Genomic DNA, 14,026 nt, shown 5'->3' with positions numbered 1-14,026 from the left:
AGAACTGCATCACGGAGCTGATGCCGAAGCTTCAAACTCATTGTTAGCATTGGCACTGTCAGGCCCGTCAGACACTCAGGGATGTGGTGAAATGGCTCCTGTGAACCAGACAGTCTGACTACTAGAGCTCCAATTTTTACCAACCTGGCATTCCATTTTCTGATTCTTTCCTCCCACATTAGCTGTGCAGCCTTAATGTTCTCTTGCATGCAGGCTCTTGCATGTGTGCATTGACTTTGCATTTGGATGGAAGTGAGGCCTGAGCTTAAATCCTTTGCTGGACTGAGATCAGAAGTGCAGTAGAGAGCTCCCAAGTATGAAGTACAATGTGGAAGAAATAGTAGCAAGGGAAAAAAGGCAGAGACAAATGGAGTTATTAGCCTGGAAACTCATGCAGAACAAAGGTAGAACACTCGATCTGTTTCTCATCTGTGGCAACCACAGCCACTGCTGGTCCAACCCCACCTGCTACTGAACAAATAGCCCTTCCCTCTGCTCATGTGTCCAATCTGTGCTCCTGCTAAGCCAGATGTGCCATGAACCTTCTGCAAGAATATTTCATTGCTTTTTCTGATTTATGGCAATGGATGTGTCTATGCTGAAACACCAAACAGTGGCAATTCTGATATATAAAAAGAATTTACTGGCTTGGCAAACTTGCCTGTACATTTGGAAGCTATCTGCTATAGGGAGATGGCCACCTCAAGACATGCAGTTGTTAAAATCCGTATTACTCTTTCTTGTTAGCATGGGATACTTGCTCAAGGAAATGGAGTGGGAGGCCTGCCAGGATAGCTTTCTGTGCATTATGTCACATTTCTTACTTCACTACTCTTTGTCTCTCTGTTCTTCCCTTTAGAGGGGTTTTCCTCGACACCATCCTTCCCCGTCGTGATGATAATGGGGTCCGGCCAACTATTGGTCAGCGTATTCGCCTGAGTCAGGGAGACATTGCTCAGGCGAGGAAGTTGTACAAGTGCCCAGGTAAATATGGCTTGTGGGAAGAGCTCCTGCTTTATCATAGACAATGCTGAAAAGCATGGGAGTTCAAGAGCACCTTAACAATCTCTTTGATGAAAGGACTCAGGAAATGTAGGCCATCCAGTGCTTCAAGCTGAAGCTGTGGGAGAACTGATCTTGTCTAATGTGTCTCCTATTAGTACTTTGCCAGTATTCCTGTTTTAGGGCTTTGGTATCTGGTATGTTGGAGTCTCCTCATACCAGCTGTCAAACTGTTGATTTTTTATATAGGTGTTGTCCCAAGGGAGAGCTTTAATGAAATCCTAAGTGGTTATGGTGTGTGTTGCACTAAGACTTTGGGAGTAACATGGAAGACAGCTCAAAGATTTTTGAAACAGCCAGGTACTAGAAGCTGTTGCTTTGGACTGCTGAGGGGAGGGTTGCATCCTTCTTTCTGCTGCAGAAGATGTGATAGACTGGGAAGAGCTTTGATTGAGAACCTATCTAAATGTATATGAATACTAAAGACAGATAGTCTGAATCCTGCTTTATCTGAAGTCTGCAAAGATTGGCAAAAGGAGCATTGGTGTCACAGCTATGATTTAGAGACTAAATTTATCCACCAGAATAAAAGAATCCTTTTAAATTGGAGATGTTAGTAAAAGCTTATACAACAGTTTTAGCTGAATAGATCAATAGAGAAAAACAGATTTCAGAGAAGAATCCTGCCAGACTTAAGAACAAGTAGAATATCAGGATGTAAAGAGATGCTTCAAGGAAAGATGGCACTCTGTCTGGCACCTGTGTTGTGGACCACAGCAAATGAGAACAGAGGTAGCATGGAAGGTGTTATGGTTGGAGGGAGAAAATTTAACTAGCTCTGAGTATCTGCTGGTAGCAGAACATCTATGAGAAGACACTAGATAATGAGAGAGTTGCCCTAGTTTTGCAGAATGACTCTTAACATTTGTAATAATGCAGGGAGGGAAAAAAGGACTTTTGCAAGTGTGGTTGGGAAGTTTATCGAAGTGGGTGAGTCTGGCCAGCATATTGATCTGATTGAGAATGGCTTCGATTGATCGTAAACCTTTCCCAGATCAGTGTGTGCTAAACAGAACAAAAGGTTAATCTGCCTGGGATAAGCATATAACAGGGAGAGGGGAGAAGGTGGGAAGGAGAGAAGTTTTGCTGGTATACAAAGTCATATTGTAAGTTAACAGCTGGCTAGCACTGATCTGTGCTGAAAAGCCACAGAAAATGGTCTGTAGTTGGTGTGCAAATCCTCTCTCTAGGTATATGTCTTCTCTAGGTATAGATCAGAGAATATGGGTTCATAAGGGTCTAGAATAAATTGTGAGGATCAGCAGTACTTCAGGGTCCATGATGTTTGGGGATCACTGCTTAGTTTATAGTGAGGGATGTAACTTTCCTAGGTGTGCTAATCTTAACTAACAATTTTTTTTCTTTTTACAAATCATATTTTTTTCAAGTAAATCCCCTTTTGGCTGAAGAAGATGAAGTTCTAGAAAAATTACCTCAATTTGCTTTAGGGATTGGGTTGTTAGAATACTCCAAAAATAAATGAATAAATAGGGATGCCTTGCACCACATTTTTGATTGAGTCAGACTTAATCAAGTTAGACTTTTCAGCCTCTTAGCTGGAAGCATTGACTACAAATTCAGATTTCTTGAGGCAAACTGAAAAGCTGCTTTTGGCCTGAGGTTAAAGTCAAACTAAAAGCTATGAAGCAACTTTTTTAAAAAAAGAGGACCCTTCTGAGTCTCAAGATTTCTACTTGCAAAGTAAAAACTTGTTTTTTTTGTTTGTTTGTTTGTTTTTTTTTCCCCCACAAAACTTAGCAGAGGGGTTATTTCTATTCAGAAAATATTTGGCAGCAGAATGATCAGAGCTTTAAGCCTACAAAACCAACTTTCTTCAAATATCTATTGTTTTGTTTGTTTTGTTTGACATCAAAATTTATACACAGGTTGCATTTGAAGAGAAGGGGTGCAGTATTTTTAATGAAACAGACATCTGCAGCTGCAGTTTGAATCTGTAGCTTGGAAAATGTTCTTCTGCAAAATGCAAAGCTCAGGAGTTCAAAACCAAGGAGCTTGGTTGTATGTTCGAGCAGGATCTGACTGAGATAATTGGTTAAGGACAACTGTTCAGTAGTCAAGCTGAGGACATTTAGGTGAAATACAGCCACATGATCCAGGAGTTGAACAACAGGTGGTTTCCTGTTTAGTAAGAGAGTATCTGTTTGAATCCCCACTGCCAAAAAAATCTAGAATGATGGAAGAAGAGTTACAAGTGTGCACTGGTACGAGCCAGAACGACTGTTGTCTATTATAAGAGACATGGCTTTCCAACTCATTAGACTTTTGGCTGCTACATTTTGGGCTGTCTTAACTTTTCTGTCTAAAACTTCGCTGTTTTAAATTGCTTTTAATTCCCTGAAGCTTACACCTGCTGGGTTAAAGTTAGTGCCAAGCCAGGTGGAACCGGATGAAATTTGCTGAAGGAATTTCTGGAAGGCAAGATGAATTCTACTGCAGTAAATGCTGGTTTTGAAATGGCTGCATAGTAGAGGCTTTGATGAATATAGTCACTATAAAAGCCTGTCCTGCTATCTTGTACAGTGCTAAAGGAAACAGACCCATATGGCTCTGTTATCTGTATAATGGTTATATGTTACATTGAGAATGGTCCTGCATTGTTATCCCATCCAATTCCCTGTGAATTTTCAAAAAGATGTACTGGTGAACAGTAAGTGCTTGCTTCTCAACTACTTCATTTACAAATGAGTTTTGAAGTATTCACCTCTTCTGCTTTGGTTTTCACCTCCATTCCTTTCTAGCAGCTTGGGTGTGCATTAGCCTCTTAACCACGTGCAAAAAACACCTTGGCTCAGTTTCTTGGATCTCAGAAGCACCAAGCACTAATCTTATTGGACCTCTTGTCTTCTTTGATACTAAGCAGGGTACATTTGTAATGCTTATTGGTGTCCTCTGCAAGAGACTGCTCCACACCTAGGTATGTGTTGCTTCTTAGCATCCTGCTTCCCCCAGCATGTGCAGGCAATCACCTTCCTCTCCACTGAAAGGCCAGCCTCTCCCAGCATGTCTGGAGAGCCTCCTCTGCAACATGTAGATAGTTAGCTAGGTCATGACTCTTTAGCAGAATAGTGTTTGGTAGTAGATGTGTTAGTACCTGCTTTGTAATTACACATTCTTTCCAGTTACTGTGTAATTACACTTAGGAGAACTAGGTCTGGGCTGTCAGAAATCTTCACTGTGGTTCAGCATAGCAGTCTTCTTTATCCTGTGTCATTATGATAATATAGTGTGTGTTCCTAGTTTCTTTATAATTTCATGGGGACAGCTTTGTTCAGATAGATTTTTGAGCAGAGAAAAAGAGCATCTGTATACCTTGGTGAGTTGTGTACTTGGAATCCGCTGTTTACTAAGACACCTTGTCTTAGTAAGTTAAGAATTGGCATTCTTAAAACAATCCTAAGCTGGTGGCCACTCCAGACCAAGTACTGAGATATTTATTTGTTGGGCCATTATGTTTTTCCTGCCTAAGAGTCCCAGGAGCATCCTGGAAACTGGAAATAGATCCTAACAGATTATGCTACAGATAGCAAGGTACTGCATCTTTTCAAGAGATGGAAAGGAAACGAGTGTGTTTGTTCTGAAAATAATTGTCCAGATTTCTTCTCCAGTACATGCAGTCCTTTTACCACCAGCCCACCTCTGCCCACCTGAAGATTAGAGATGACATTACCATGCTGGGATAGTCTGGGGAGAGAGAAGCTATTTCTGCAGGGTACTTTGAAACTAAAACTTGCTGTGCAATGCTCCTTTGTAGTTGCATAATGGTAAGGGAAGTTCTCAGGGCTCCAACCTGAGGAGGGAGCAGGGTGTAGGTTTTGAACTCTCATTTATTTGCTTCTTTCTATAGGGCAGGTGTATGTATTTTCCTGCCTGTTTTCCTCAGTGGTGCTTCTTTCTAGTAGTTTTAAATACCTTTGGCTTTCCTGACAGGAAAAACCCATACTGACCTGTGCCTTGAAATATGTGCAACTTGTTCCTAGTAGTGACTTACCTTCCAGAGCAACCCTAGGAGCTGCTTGGTTGAACAAAAAAAAACCCTTTTGTGTCCCTGCCTTTTGTTCATCTAGTCTGACATGTCAAACTGTGGGTCAAAGTACTTCAGGGAAATTAAGAAATTCTGGCCTATGTGACTCCCTCTCTCCTTTTTAAAGATATTAAACTTTTTGAATGGGACGGGTCTCTTTTCACCTCCAGCTTCCGATCCGCCCATCTAATAGTGATCATGGCTGAAAAATTAGTGACTGTGTGATAGCATGAGGCCGAGGAACATCCCCTGACATTTCCATGAGAAAGGGAGCCAGATGTTCGGTCTTGTCAGATCTTTTAAAGGACTGCTGCTTAACAAGGGATTTTTGGAAGCTTCCTTGCTATTGCTGAGGAAACCAAGCTGCAGCTCAACGGGAGCTTTATAACATCAGTGGGTTATGACATTAGGAAAACAACCTGAAAGTAGGCAAGCTAAGGTCCCCGCTCCCTGGAATGGGTGTTTGCATGTGCCTAGTGAGTATTCTCAAGGATGGGGATAGGAACTTTGATACGTGTGATTCTGCAACCTAGGCAGTCGGCTGCTCTGGGCATACACACGGTCATTCCTTGCTCCAGTGAAGTTCTCCAGGCACAGAGAACAGGAACTACAATTAGCTGTTGCTTTCCCACACGTTGGAAGCTGCAGTTCCCTAAAGGAACGCATGCAAACTATTTGCTTCCCAGAATTCACTCTGGGATCTACATTTCGTCAGCTGCAGCAGGACAGCAGAGTGAGCTGAGGTGTTTGTATTTCATCCTGTGCTGTGTGACACCAGGGTAGATGCTGGACAGACAAAGTCTGTGGTCACTGGTGTTTGTCATGCCTTTTTTTTTTTTTTTTTTTTTTTTTTTCTCACAATGTTTTAACCCAAAAGACACTTAACAGTGGTAAACTAGGGTGAACTTCACAGAGAAGCGGGTAATAAGAGAAAACAGATTTGCTGGCAGTAATCTTGGGGTTGCAAGGTGGAATGGGCTATTATTTTTTGTTCTATCAGTGGATGAGATATTCCTCAGTAGGACTGAAACCTTGAAAGTGTTGTGTGTAAAGATGAAGGAAGTGTGCCTTTTTAAAAGTTGTTTCTCCTGTGTCCTTTTACTGATAATCTTCTATCCTAGGAACCCTGACAAATTTCACATCATACCTCTTTGGTGAGGTCTCACGTGGTAGCTGACCTTGTGCCAGTACCATGAATGAACATCCTTAGACTACAAGCCACCAACCTCCACATAGCAGTCATCTGCAAACATTGCATTAGACCCCAATATCCTTCAGAGTCACTCCTTTTGCTGTTCTGTTATTTTTCCCCTCTCTCGTAGCTTGTGGAGAGACCTTGCAGGATACAACAGGGAATTTCTCAGCCCCTGGCTTTCCAAACGGCTACCCCTCCTATTCCCACTGTGTCTGGAGAATCTCGGTGACCCCAGGGGAGAAGGTAGGTGCCACACAAGGACAAAGTATACTCTGCACTTCTGCATGTGTGTTTTTGCCTGTGATGACAGTGTTAGTAGCTGCCAAAAGATTGTGCTGCACAGCTCTGCGTGCATGGAGTGCAGGGAGGAAGCCTGGAAAGGCTCCTGGGTGCTGTTGTTGTCCTCCCAGAGATGGGGTCAGGAATATGCGGTCCTTAGAAGAGGTAATTCTGGAACAGAGCCCCCTTGCAGGTCTGGGCTGTGAGTTGATCTCTGATCCCTTCTCTCAAATCACAGTTAGACCCTGCCTGGACAGTTTCCTCAGCTACTCAGTGTGCCACCTGGTATATCTGATTGAGTTGAGAGCTGAGGAAATTACCTTTCAAACATAATGCTGGTCAGATGAGTTAAGTAAAATTGGTCAGCAAGATGGGGCCCTGCAGGAAGCTGAGGAGTCATGAGTGACAGCAGGGGTCTGCCCCTGTCATACGGGCATAATAACATCCCTGTCATGGGACCCCTGCTCCCAGCCTTGAAATGCTGAGGCCAGCTCTACATTGGTTAGCTGCTCTGTCCGCTTTCCAGTTCCTTTTGTGTTATTTATCTTCCTGTGAAAATGAAACCTTTCCTTAATCCACTAATGCCAGCCCCTCAGCCTTTCATGTCGTACCAGGTTGCAATAATTTATGTTCCGGCTTGGGAGCTTCTTGGCAGAGCAGCTTTGCTGAGGACCACCCTTAAGACACGCTTAGGACTGAGACTCGAATGAACAAAGGAAAGCAGAGCTTACTTGTTTTGAGTCTTCCCCATTGGCTTCAGGGAGAACTTTGCAAGGAGGAAAAGGTACCAAGAGCAGGCCAGATTTTGAAACAACTTCTGTGGCAGACAATATGCATAAATTAATATGAGGGTCAAATTGTGCAAAGACAAAAATGCCACAAGTACATCCCATCCTGTGACTTCCTTAGGCCCAGAGCAAGGCCAGTAATCCTTGTTACAGAGGAAGCAGACAAACGGGATAACATTTTCTTGCTGAACTCTGTTCTGTAAAGCCAGTGAACATAATTGTATCACAGTGATTATGTGAATATAAGTGTCAGAATGTGGAAGCTTGTCAGCAAAATCAGCTGTTTATTAGTGGAAACATTTATATGAGGGAATAAACCCCAAACATGTATTTTGGGGAAATGTGTGTCTCCATTAATCAAAACCAAGGATTCTGTTTTTAATTTTTAAAAAAATGTCTCTTTTAGTAGCATTTTAGTAGCTGTGGAGCAGTGACTGTGTGAATTACAGAATGGATAGCAAAATGCTGTCTTCTGTAATGTACTGTATAGTATAATTAAAATTCCTTGAGAAGCCTTCTTTTTTCAAGGAAAAGATGATTTAAAACTCCAACCAGTTGTCCAGCTATTTTTTCCTGCTTACTCACATACACGCTGTAGCAGAGATGAACCATGTAGTCTATAGGATCTTCATTTTAAAATAGTTCCTATTCCAAAGAAAAATCTGTTCTTTCAGATTATGTTGAATTTCACGTCAATGGATTTATTTAAAAGTCGCCTTTGCTGGTATGATTATGTGGAGGTGCGTGATGGCTACTGGCGGAAGGCTCCATTACTGGGTGAGTAGCTGTTCCATATTAATTGCATTTTGTGTGTTCTACTTCAAGTTTATTGTGGGGGAAAAAAACGACAGAACAAACAAACAAACAAAACACCATAAACCAGCATGGAAGGAGCTGGTTTACCTGGAAGGAGGCTGTGTACAGGCAGTGCACTGGCCATGCATTAATGTCTCCATCCAGAGATGTCAGTTTGCTGTATTCACACCAAATGATCAATGCTCCAAGTCTTTTGGTAGCAAAGACTTTATTCCTTCCTTTTCTAGCTTGAGAACTGAGGCAGAGAAGGAAGTGAGTGAAGGGCATGGCTGCGATTAGAAATGTGGTCTCTGGAGCTTTACATTTTTTTTTTCTATAAGATCTGAGTAGAACCATCAGGTGATAAGAACGAAACAGCCATATAGGTCCTGCCCCAAGCTCCTGCAATTTTCTCCTTGAGAATACAAATCATGGAATCATAGAATAGTTTGAATTGGAAGAGATCTTAATGACTTCCTGAATCCAAGCCCCCTGCCATGAGCAGGTACATCTCCCACTAGACCAGGTTGCTCAAAGCCCCATCCAGCCTGGCTTTGAACACTTCTGGGGATGGGACATCCATAGTTTTTCTGGGCAGACTGTTCCATACATAACAGTCTGTACTTTAAGCCTCTGTACTTTTAGCAGTGAAATTGTCTCTGGGCCCAAGGATTACTGACCATGCCTAGGATATCAAACTGTGCAAGGGCTCTCTTCTACGTCTGCTCCCAAAGTTCTCAAGAAAGTGCAGGTCCTCCTCAGTGTCCTCCCTATTCATTCCTCTGCCTCCTGCTATCCTAACTGCAAGTTTTCTCCCACCCTGAGTGGGCAGTCAAAGTTCCCTCTTACTTTTCCCAGCTTTGCCACTGGCTCTGATCCTGACCTTCTCACTTCAGTGTCCTTACATGCTAACAGTTACTTCCACCTGAAAGTAAAGAAGCAATCACCTTGTGTAGCATCACCAGCTGCGTTAGAGGTGCTGTGCCCAGTGCTGCAGCACATATCTGTGCTAGCGTGAGGTCAGTGGGGTGATGGAAGTTTAGGAGCCGCGCTCACCTTAGCCCCATGGGAAATTCCAGCTGTAATACAGAATGAAGTTCTTAGGCTGGAGCTGTACTGCTCTCTAGAGGTTTCTATGGGCCTGTGTTTCAGCACGGAGTTGGCTGCTCTTTTTATTGCTTCCTGTTTGTTTTGGGGTTGGTAGCAGCTATTGTTTTCTGCTGCACATATATCAGGTAACATCGCTCCAGTGGCTTTAACTTAGGTCCCCGTTATTTATTTTTTTCTGTGGAGTATTTCAGAAGCCAAGCCACCTCCCTGTCACCTTCATGCAGGTGTACTTGTGAGTGTTTCCATCTGGAATGAGACACCGCTTGAGTGGCCACAGCTCCCGCAAGGGGCTGAGCCCATGAAATTAGCTCGGAAGAGGCAGACAGACGGCAATTCAGCAGGGGGCGGGGAGGGGGATTAGTGTGAATTGTGAAAGCATGGACTTCTTGCAAAGAAAAAAAAAAAAAGTACATGTGCGCTGCATATTTTCCCAGGGAAGTGTGTGAAAAGCCAGCCTTTAAATGGTATATAACTTTTTATGAATGGGCCCTTTATCATGTTCTGAGGAGCTTGATCATTCTAGTTCCTCATCTGCGTTTCCTCTCCTTGACACCCGTGTTAAACTGCAAGTATAAATCCAGGAGGCAGTTGCTCAGTGACCCTAGAGAAAGGAGCTTTTTGCAGCACTGATGCTGTTTGTTAGTATCTGGGAGTGGAGATGGGAGATGCTATTGTTATGCTGCAGGCCTGTGTCATGCTTCCCCAGCAGTGCTGGGCAGCTTTGGGGCACAGAGGCTCAGAACAGAACAGCTGAGTATAGCTCAGGTGTAGACTAATGTTTGAGTGAGGGACTCCACAAGGGGAAAAAGTTGAAACTGCTATTGGAGAGAAGTGAAGTTCGCAACTCCCTTTCTGTGCATTCTCATTTGCCCTGACTGGCCTGTCACGGGGGCAGAACTCTTGCATCCCTGAAGGTCATCAGCTTCCTGAGGCTGCCAAATGGTGAAGATGAGGCAGGCAGAGACAAAAGTGGCAACAGCTGATTATGGGCAGACAACTACACAGGGGGCCTCTTGGCTTCTAGTGCACAAGATTCATGCCAACCATTCCTCCCTGAATACACAGGAAAGTCACAATCTTCTCTGCCAGTCAGTCAATAGAACTCAAAAAATCCATCTCTTTATCCACTGTAGGGAACCATTAATACAGCCTGCTTGTGGAAACTAAGGTGTTGTCTTGCCAGTAAGGCATTAACCAGGTTCTCACCCAATTGAGGGTTTTCAAAGGAGAGAAAAATTGTCTGGTTTCACAAGGCCAGGATCAGGATCCTTATCACTACTGTCCTGACTGAATTTTAACCTAAGTAACTGCTCTCTGCCCCTGTCAAACTCCTACTGGGAATTCAGTTGGACAAGGTGCCAAGGCCTCCAGCACATAGCCCTGCTGTTGTCAGCTGAAGTGAAGAACTGTGTTTGCAGTATGTGCTCTTTGTGCATACTTAGTGTTTGTTCTGTTTCCCTGGGGAGCTTCTGGGTGAGACAGGCAGAGGAACACTAGAACTGAGGGTTGTTGAGGTGTTTTGGGCTGTTTTGGCAGAGGCCTTTTGCAGCTGTTCTGTTTTAGGATTGTCCATTGCTGAGGGTTTCAGGTATATACCAGTGCTGATGCATACCAGAGAGCTCATGGCAGAGTACATGGTGGACCAAAAAGGCTCTTGGTCACAAAGAGATTGAATGGCTATGAAGGTTTAACCTCAAAGAAGTAGGTTTACTGGAGGAGTAAGACCAGAGGATGAGATAAGGGACTTTTAGCACCAGTAACAGGATGAGCTGTGTTAGATGGTTCTTTAGGGATTCCGTATAATCCTCTTAGCCACATCCCACCCTTGGTTTGACTTGGACAATTTGGTTTGGGTGCAAATAGCTGAAGGAGTGTCCAAGATTTAACAGGTGGAAAGGGCATTCCCTAATGTCCTCTCTCCAGAAGGACAGGGAATGGTTCTCCACCTTTGTCAGCTCATTTGTCCAATCATGTAATTACAACAAGAACCCCTTTGACCTTACCAGGGCAACAAAAGCTGAATCTGTGACTACTGGATTCTCCTCCCAGCTGAAGGAAATCTGTATTTAATAATGGAAGAGAATTAAAATTAATGGGGAAAAAAGAGAAACTCATTCAAAAGTATATGTGGTGGGAGTGAAAGGGTGTTTTACACAAGCACTGCTCCTTGAACCACAGATTCTCTTTGCTTCCTAGAATCACCGGTGCCTGCTACCAGTAGGTGTGCTGCCAGTCAGCCAGGAGATCTTGATCGTCTCTTTCCTGCCTTCTAGGTAGATTTTGTGGTGACAAGATCCCTGATCCAGTAATCTCCACGGACAGCAGGCTGTGGATCGAGTTCCGGAGCAGCAGTAACATCCTGGGCAAAGGCTTCTTTGTGGTCTATGAAGGTACAGCCTCTAGCTAGAAGTATGTTGCATTACATGGAGCAGTCAGAACAGGATGCAGGGATTTATGGAGTCACTAGGAGTTCAGCTTCACCATGTAGTTAGACACAGAACCCACTCTTGCTTTTATGGGAATTGGCAGAATTTGTGGACTGTTTCAGCAGACCAAGGTATGGATCTTCCAACTAGATCATCACATTTTTTCTGGAGAATAGGATAGCAGCACAGGGCAATGGCTTCTGCTCATAAGCCAGGGTGCTGTTTGCCCTAAACAGCCTCTGCAAGCAGCCTTGTTATATGTAGCAAGGGTTACTTCTAGTAATTTAACAAAGTTCTGTTTTAGGCCATATGCTTTACATCACTTAATGCAGCTTATTTTGTTGGTGTTTTTTTGCTTAACTCAAATGCAAAGCCTGTGCTTTGGTTTCATCCTTGTGTTTTACTTACAGACGATTAGAAATTAGCATGACACATTTTCTGCAGATCAGGTACTTTCAAAGTTTGCATGACACTGGGATGCTGAGACTGCTTCAGAGGAGGAGCAAAGTCACTAGTAACATCCCCTTTCCGTATATGCTTATTTTTGACAATAACAATTCTAAGATATATTAAAAGCTTTCATTGTTCTCTGAGCAACAGGCATTTTCTTAGAAGTACCAGTGTCCTCAGCAGTAGTGAGTTTGAGTGGAATGGTACCAATGATACATCATCTTTCTGCAGCTGCAGGAACAAGCATGACATTGGAAACCCAGTGCTGAGTGTCCAATATACTCATGAATAATGATATTAACAGAGGAAAGCAAAGAAAATGCAGGACTGTTGGGGAGGTGCAAATAAAGCATATCAGGACTTCACAACAGAGTGGGGTTGGCACATACTTTACGCAGGAGAAATGTCTGGTTTCTGCAGGAATTGTTGGCCAGAGGCAGAGGTAGCTTGCCTGATTTTTATGTTTCTCCTGAGAAGCAGCTATTGCCTGGACCATGCGGTTTGTAACACCCCTTTTATGGTAGTTCACATGAATGAGAAGTGATCATATTAGTGGGTCTCTAATAGACTGTTTTATTTAGGTTTATTGCTTTTGTGGGCCAGTCAGCTTAGTTCTTTGCACTGGAGGATAACCCACTGTATCTGCTCTAACTTTGAAAGAAAAAAGAAACACAAAGAATGTTCTTGGGAAGCAACTTCTCTGTTCTTCATGATGTGTGTTCATATGGCATCATGGTTTATATTGATAAGTGATATTAAAGTATTCCTTTATATATATGTATATATATATGTATGTATGTATGTATTTGCTACAACCAAAAGTCAGTTTGCAAAACTTCATTTTCCTTGGATAACTGTCCGTATATCCTATTGATGAATAAGTGACCCCTATAGGTTCATTAAAGATGAGCAATAATCGTTTCACTTAATTTCTGAGGAGAGTAAATGGAAATGGTATGTGTATCTAGTGGGTCAGACTTTGCGTCCCTCTGACTGTTCATATTTTCCTGCTTCTTCAGGGTTTCAGCTTTCTATGTAATCTTTTCCTGTAAGCAAATTCCCTTTGGAAAGGTGGGAAATCTATTGCCAATTCTGAGAGCAAGTACAGATTATGACTTGTGGAAGCTAGTTTGTAGCAGTGATGGCCCACTTTTCTTTTCTTAACTCAGCCTCATCTTGTTAGAGGAGCAGGTAATGAGATTGTCTGCATCTCTCTGGATATTTTATTTGCTGAAGTGGGAGAATTTCCAAAAATCTTCCACAATCTCAATTTCCCTCTGATTCAACTGCAGATAGATAATAGCTTGTTTCTTGCCTTCATTGTCAAGTAGTTTGCTTGGATGCTTTATGACTTCTGTGTCTAGGCAATAAGGGTAATTTTGATTTCCAAGAGAGACTGCTCTGAAGTCTTTAATTTTCTGTTAATTTTTGTCGTAAAGTTTTCTGCATTGTTGTTAATTACTCTTTTTCTTTTGAACTCTTCTCCCTCACATATTGAAAAGTCAAGGTGGGTCTTACCACTGCTTCTCTGTTCTCTTCTTTTCTGGGAGTGCACCTAAACTTTCATGCATTCAAACTTTGCTGGGAGTTCTGTGGGTGAGGACTGATTTTTGGATTAGATTCCTCCAGTTCTTGTCTCTAAAGTTTTAAATAGATGGGAGAAAAGAGATAGAAGCACGTAGCCAGGTAATGGTAGAATTATTGTATAGTAAATGACAGGAAGTCAGTTTAGTGAAAGTGTCCTCATTTTTTCAGTCATATTGTTACTTTTCTTTTGTTATATTCAAAATGGAGAAGATGCTGGTGGTTTTGTCCTATAGGACTGCTGGCAGCCTCAAATTTGTCATTGTTATTACCTTCTCAGGCTCTGTCAACGGTT

The 14,026-nt window shown here is 42.7% G+C and overlaps 1 protein-coding gene across 5 annotated transcripts in view; it reads left to right on the top strand.

Moving 5' to 3' along the window:
• Positions 1-14,026, top strand: part of LOC311440207 (tolloid-like protein 2) — an 82,968-nt gene that overhangs the window by 55,051 nt on the left and 13,891 nt on the right. For all 5 annotated transcript variants that reach the window (XM_084526799.1, XM_084526797.1, XM_084526796.1 and 2 more), the window contains 4 exons: positions 860-984; positions 6,427-6,542; positions 8,041-8,143; positions 11,545-11,661. In XM_084526799.1, the coding sequence (XP_084382925.1) occupies positions 860-984; positions 6,427-6,542; positions 8,041-8,143; positions 11,545-11,661 (461 nt within the window). The remainder of the gene's footprint in view (positions 1-859; positions 985-6,426; positions 6,543-8,040; positions 8,144-11,544; positions 11,662-14,026) is intronic.

Source organism: Aythya ferina (genome assembly GCF_964211825.1).
Source record: "Aythya ferina genome assembly, chromosome: 7".
Taxonomy (NCBI): domain Eukaryota; kingdom Metazoa; phylum Chordata; class Aves; order Anseriformes; family Anatidae; genus Aythya; species Aythya ferina.
Note: the sequence above shows the minus strand (reverse complement) of the source record. Positions and strands in the feature narration are given on the sequence as shown.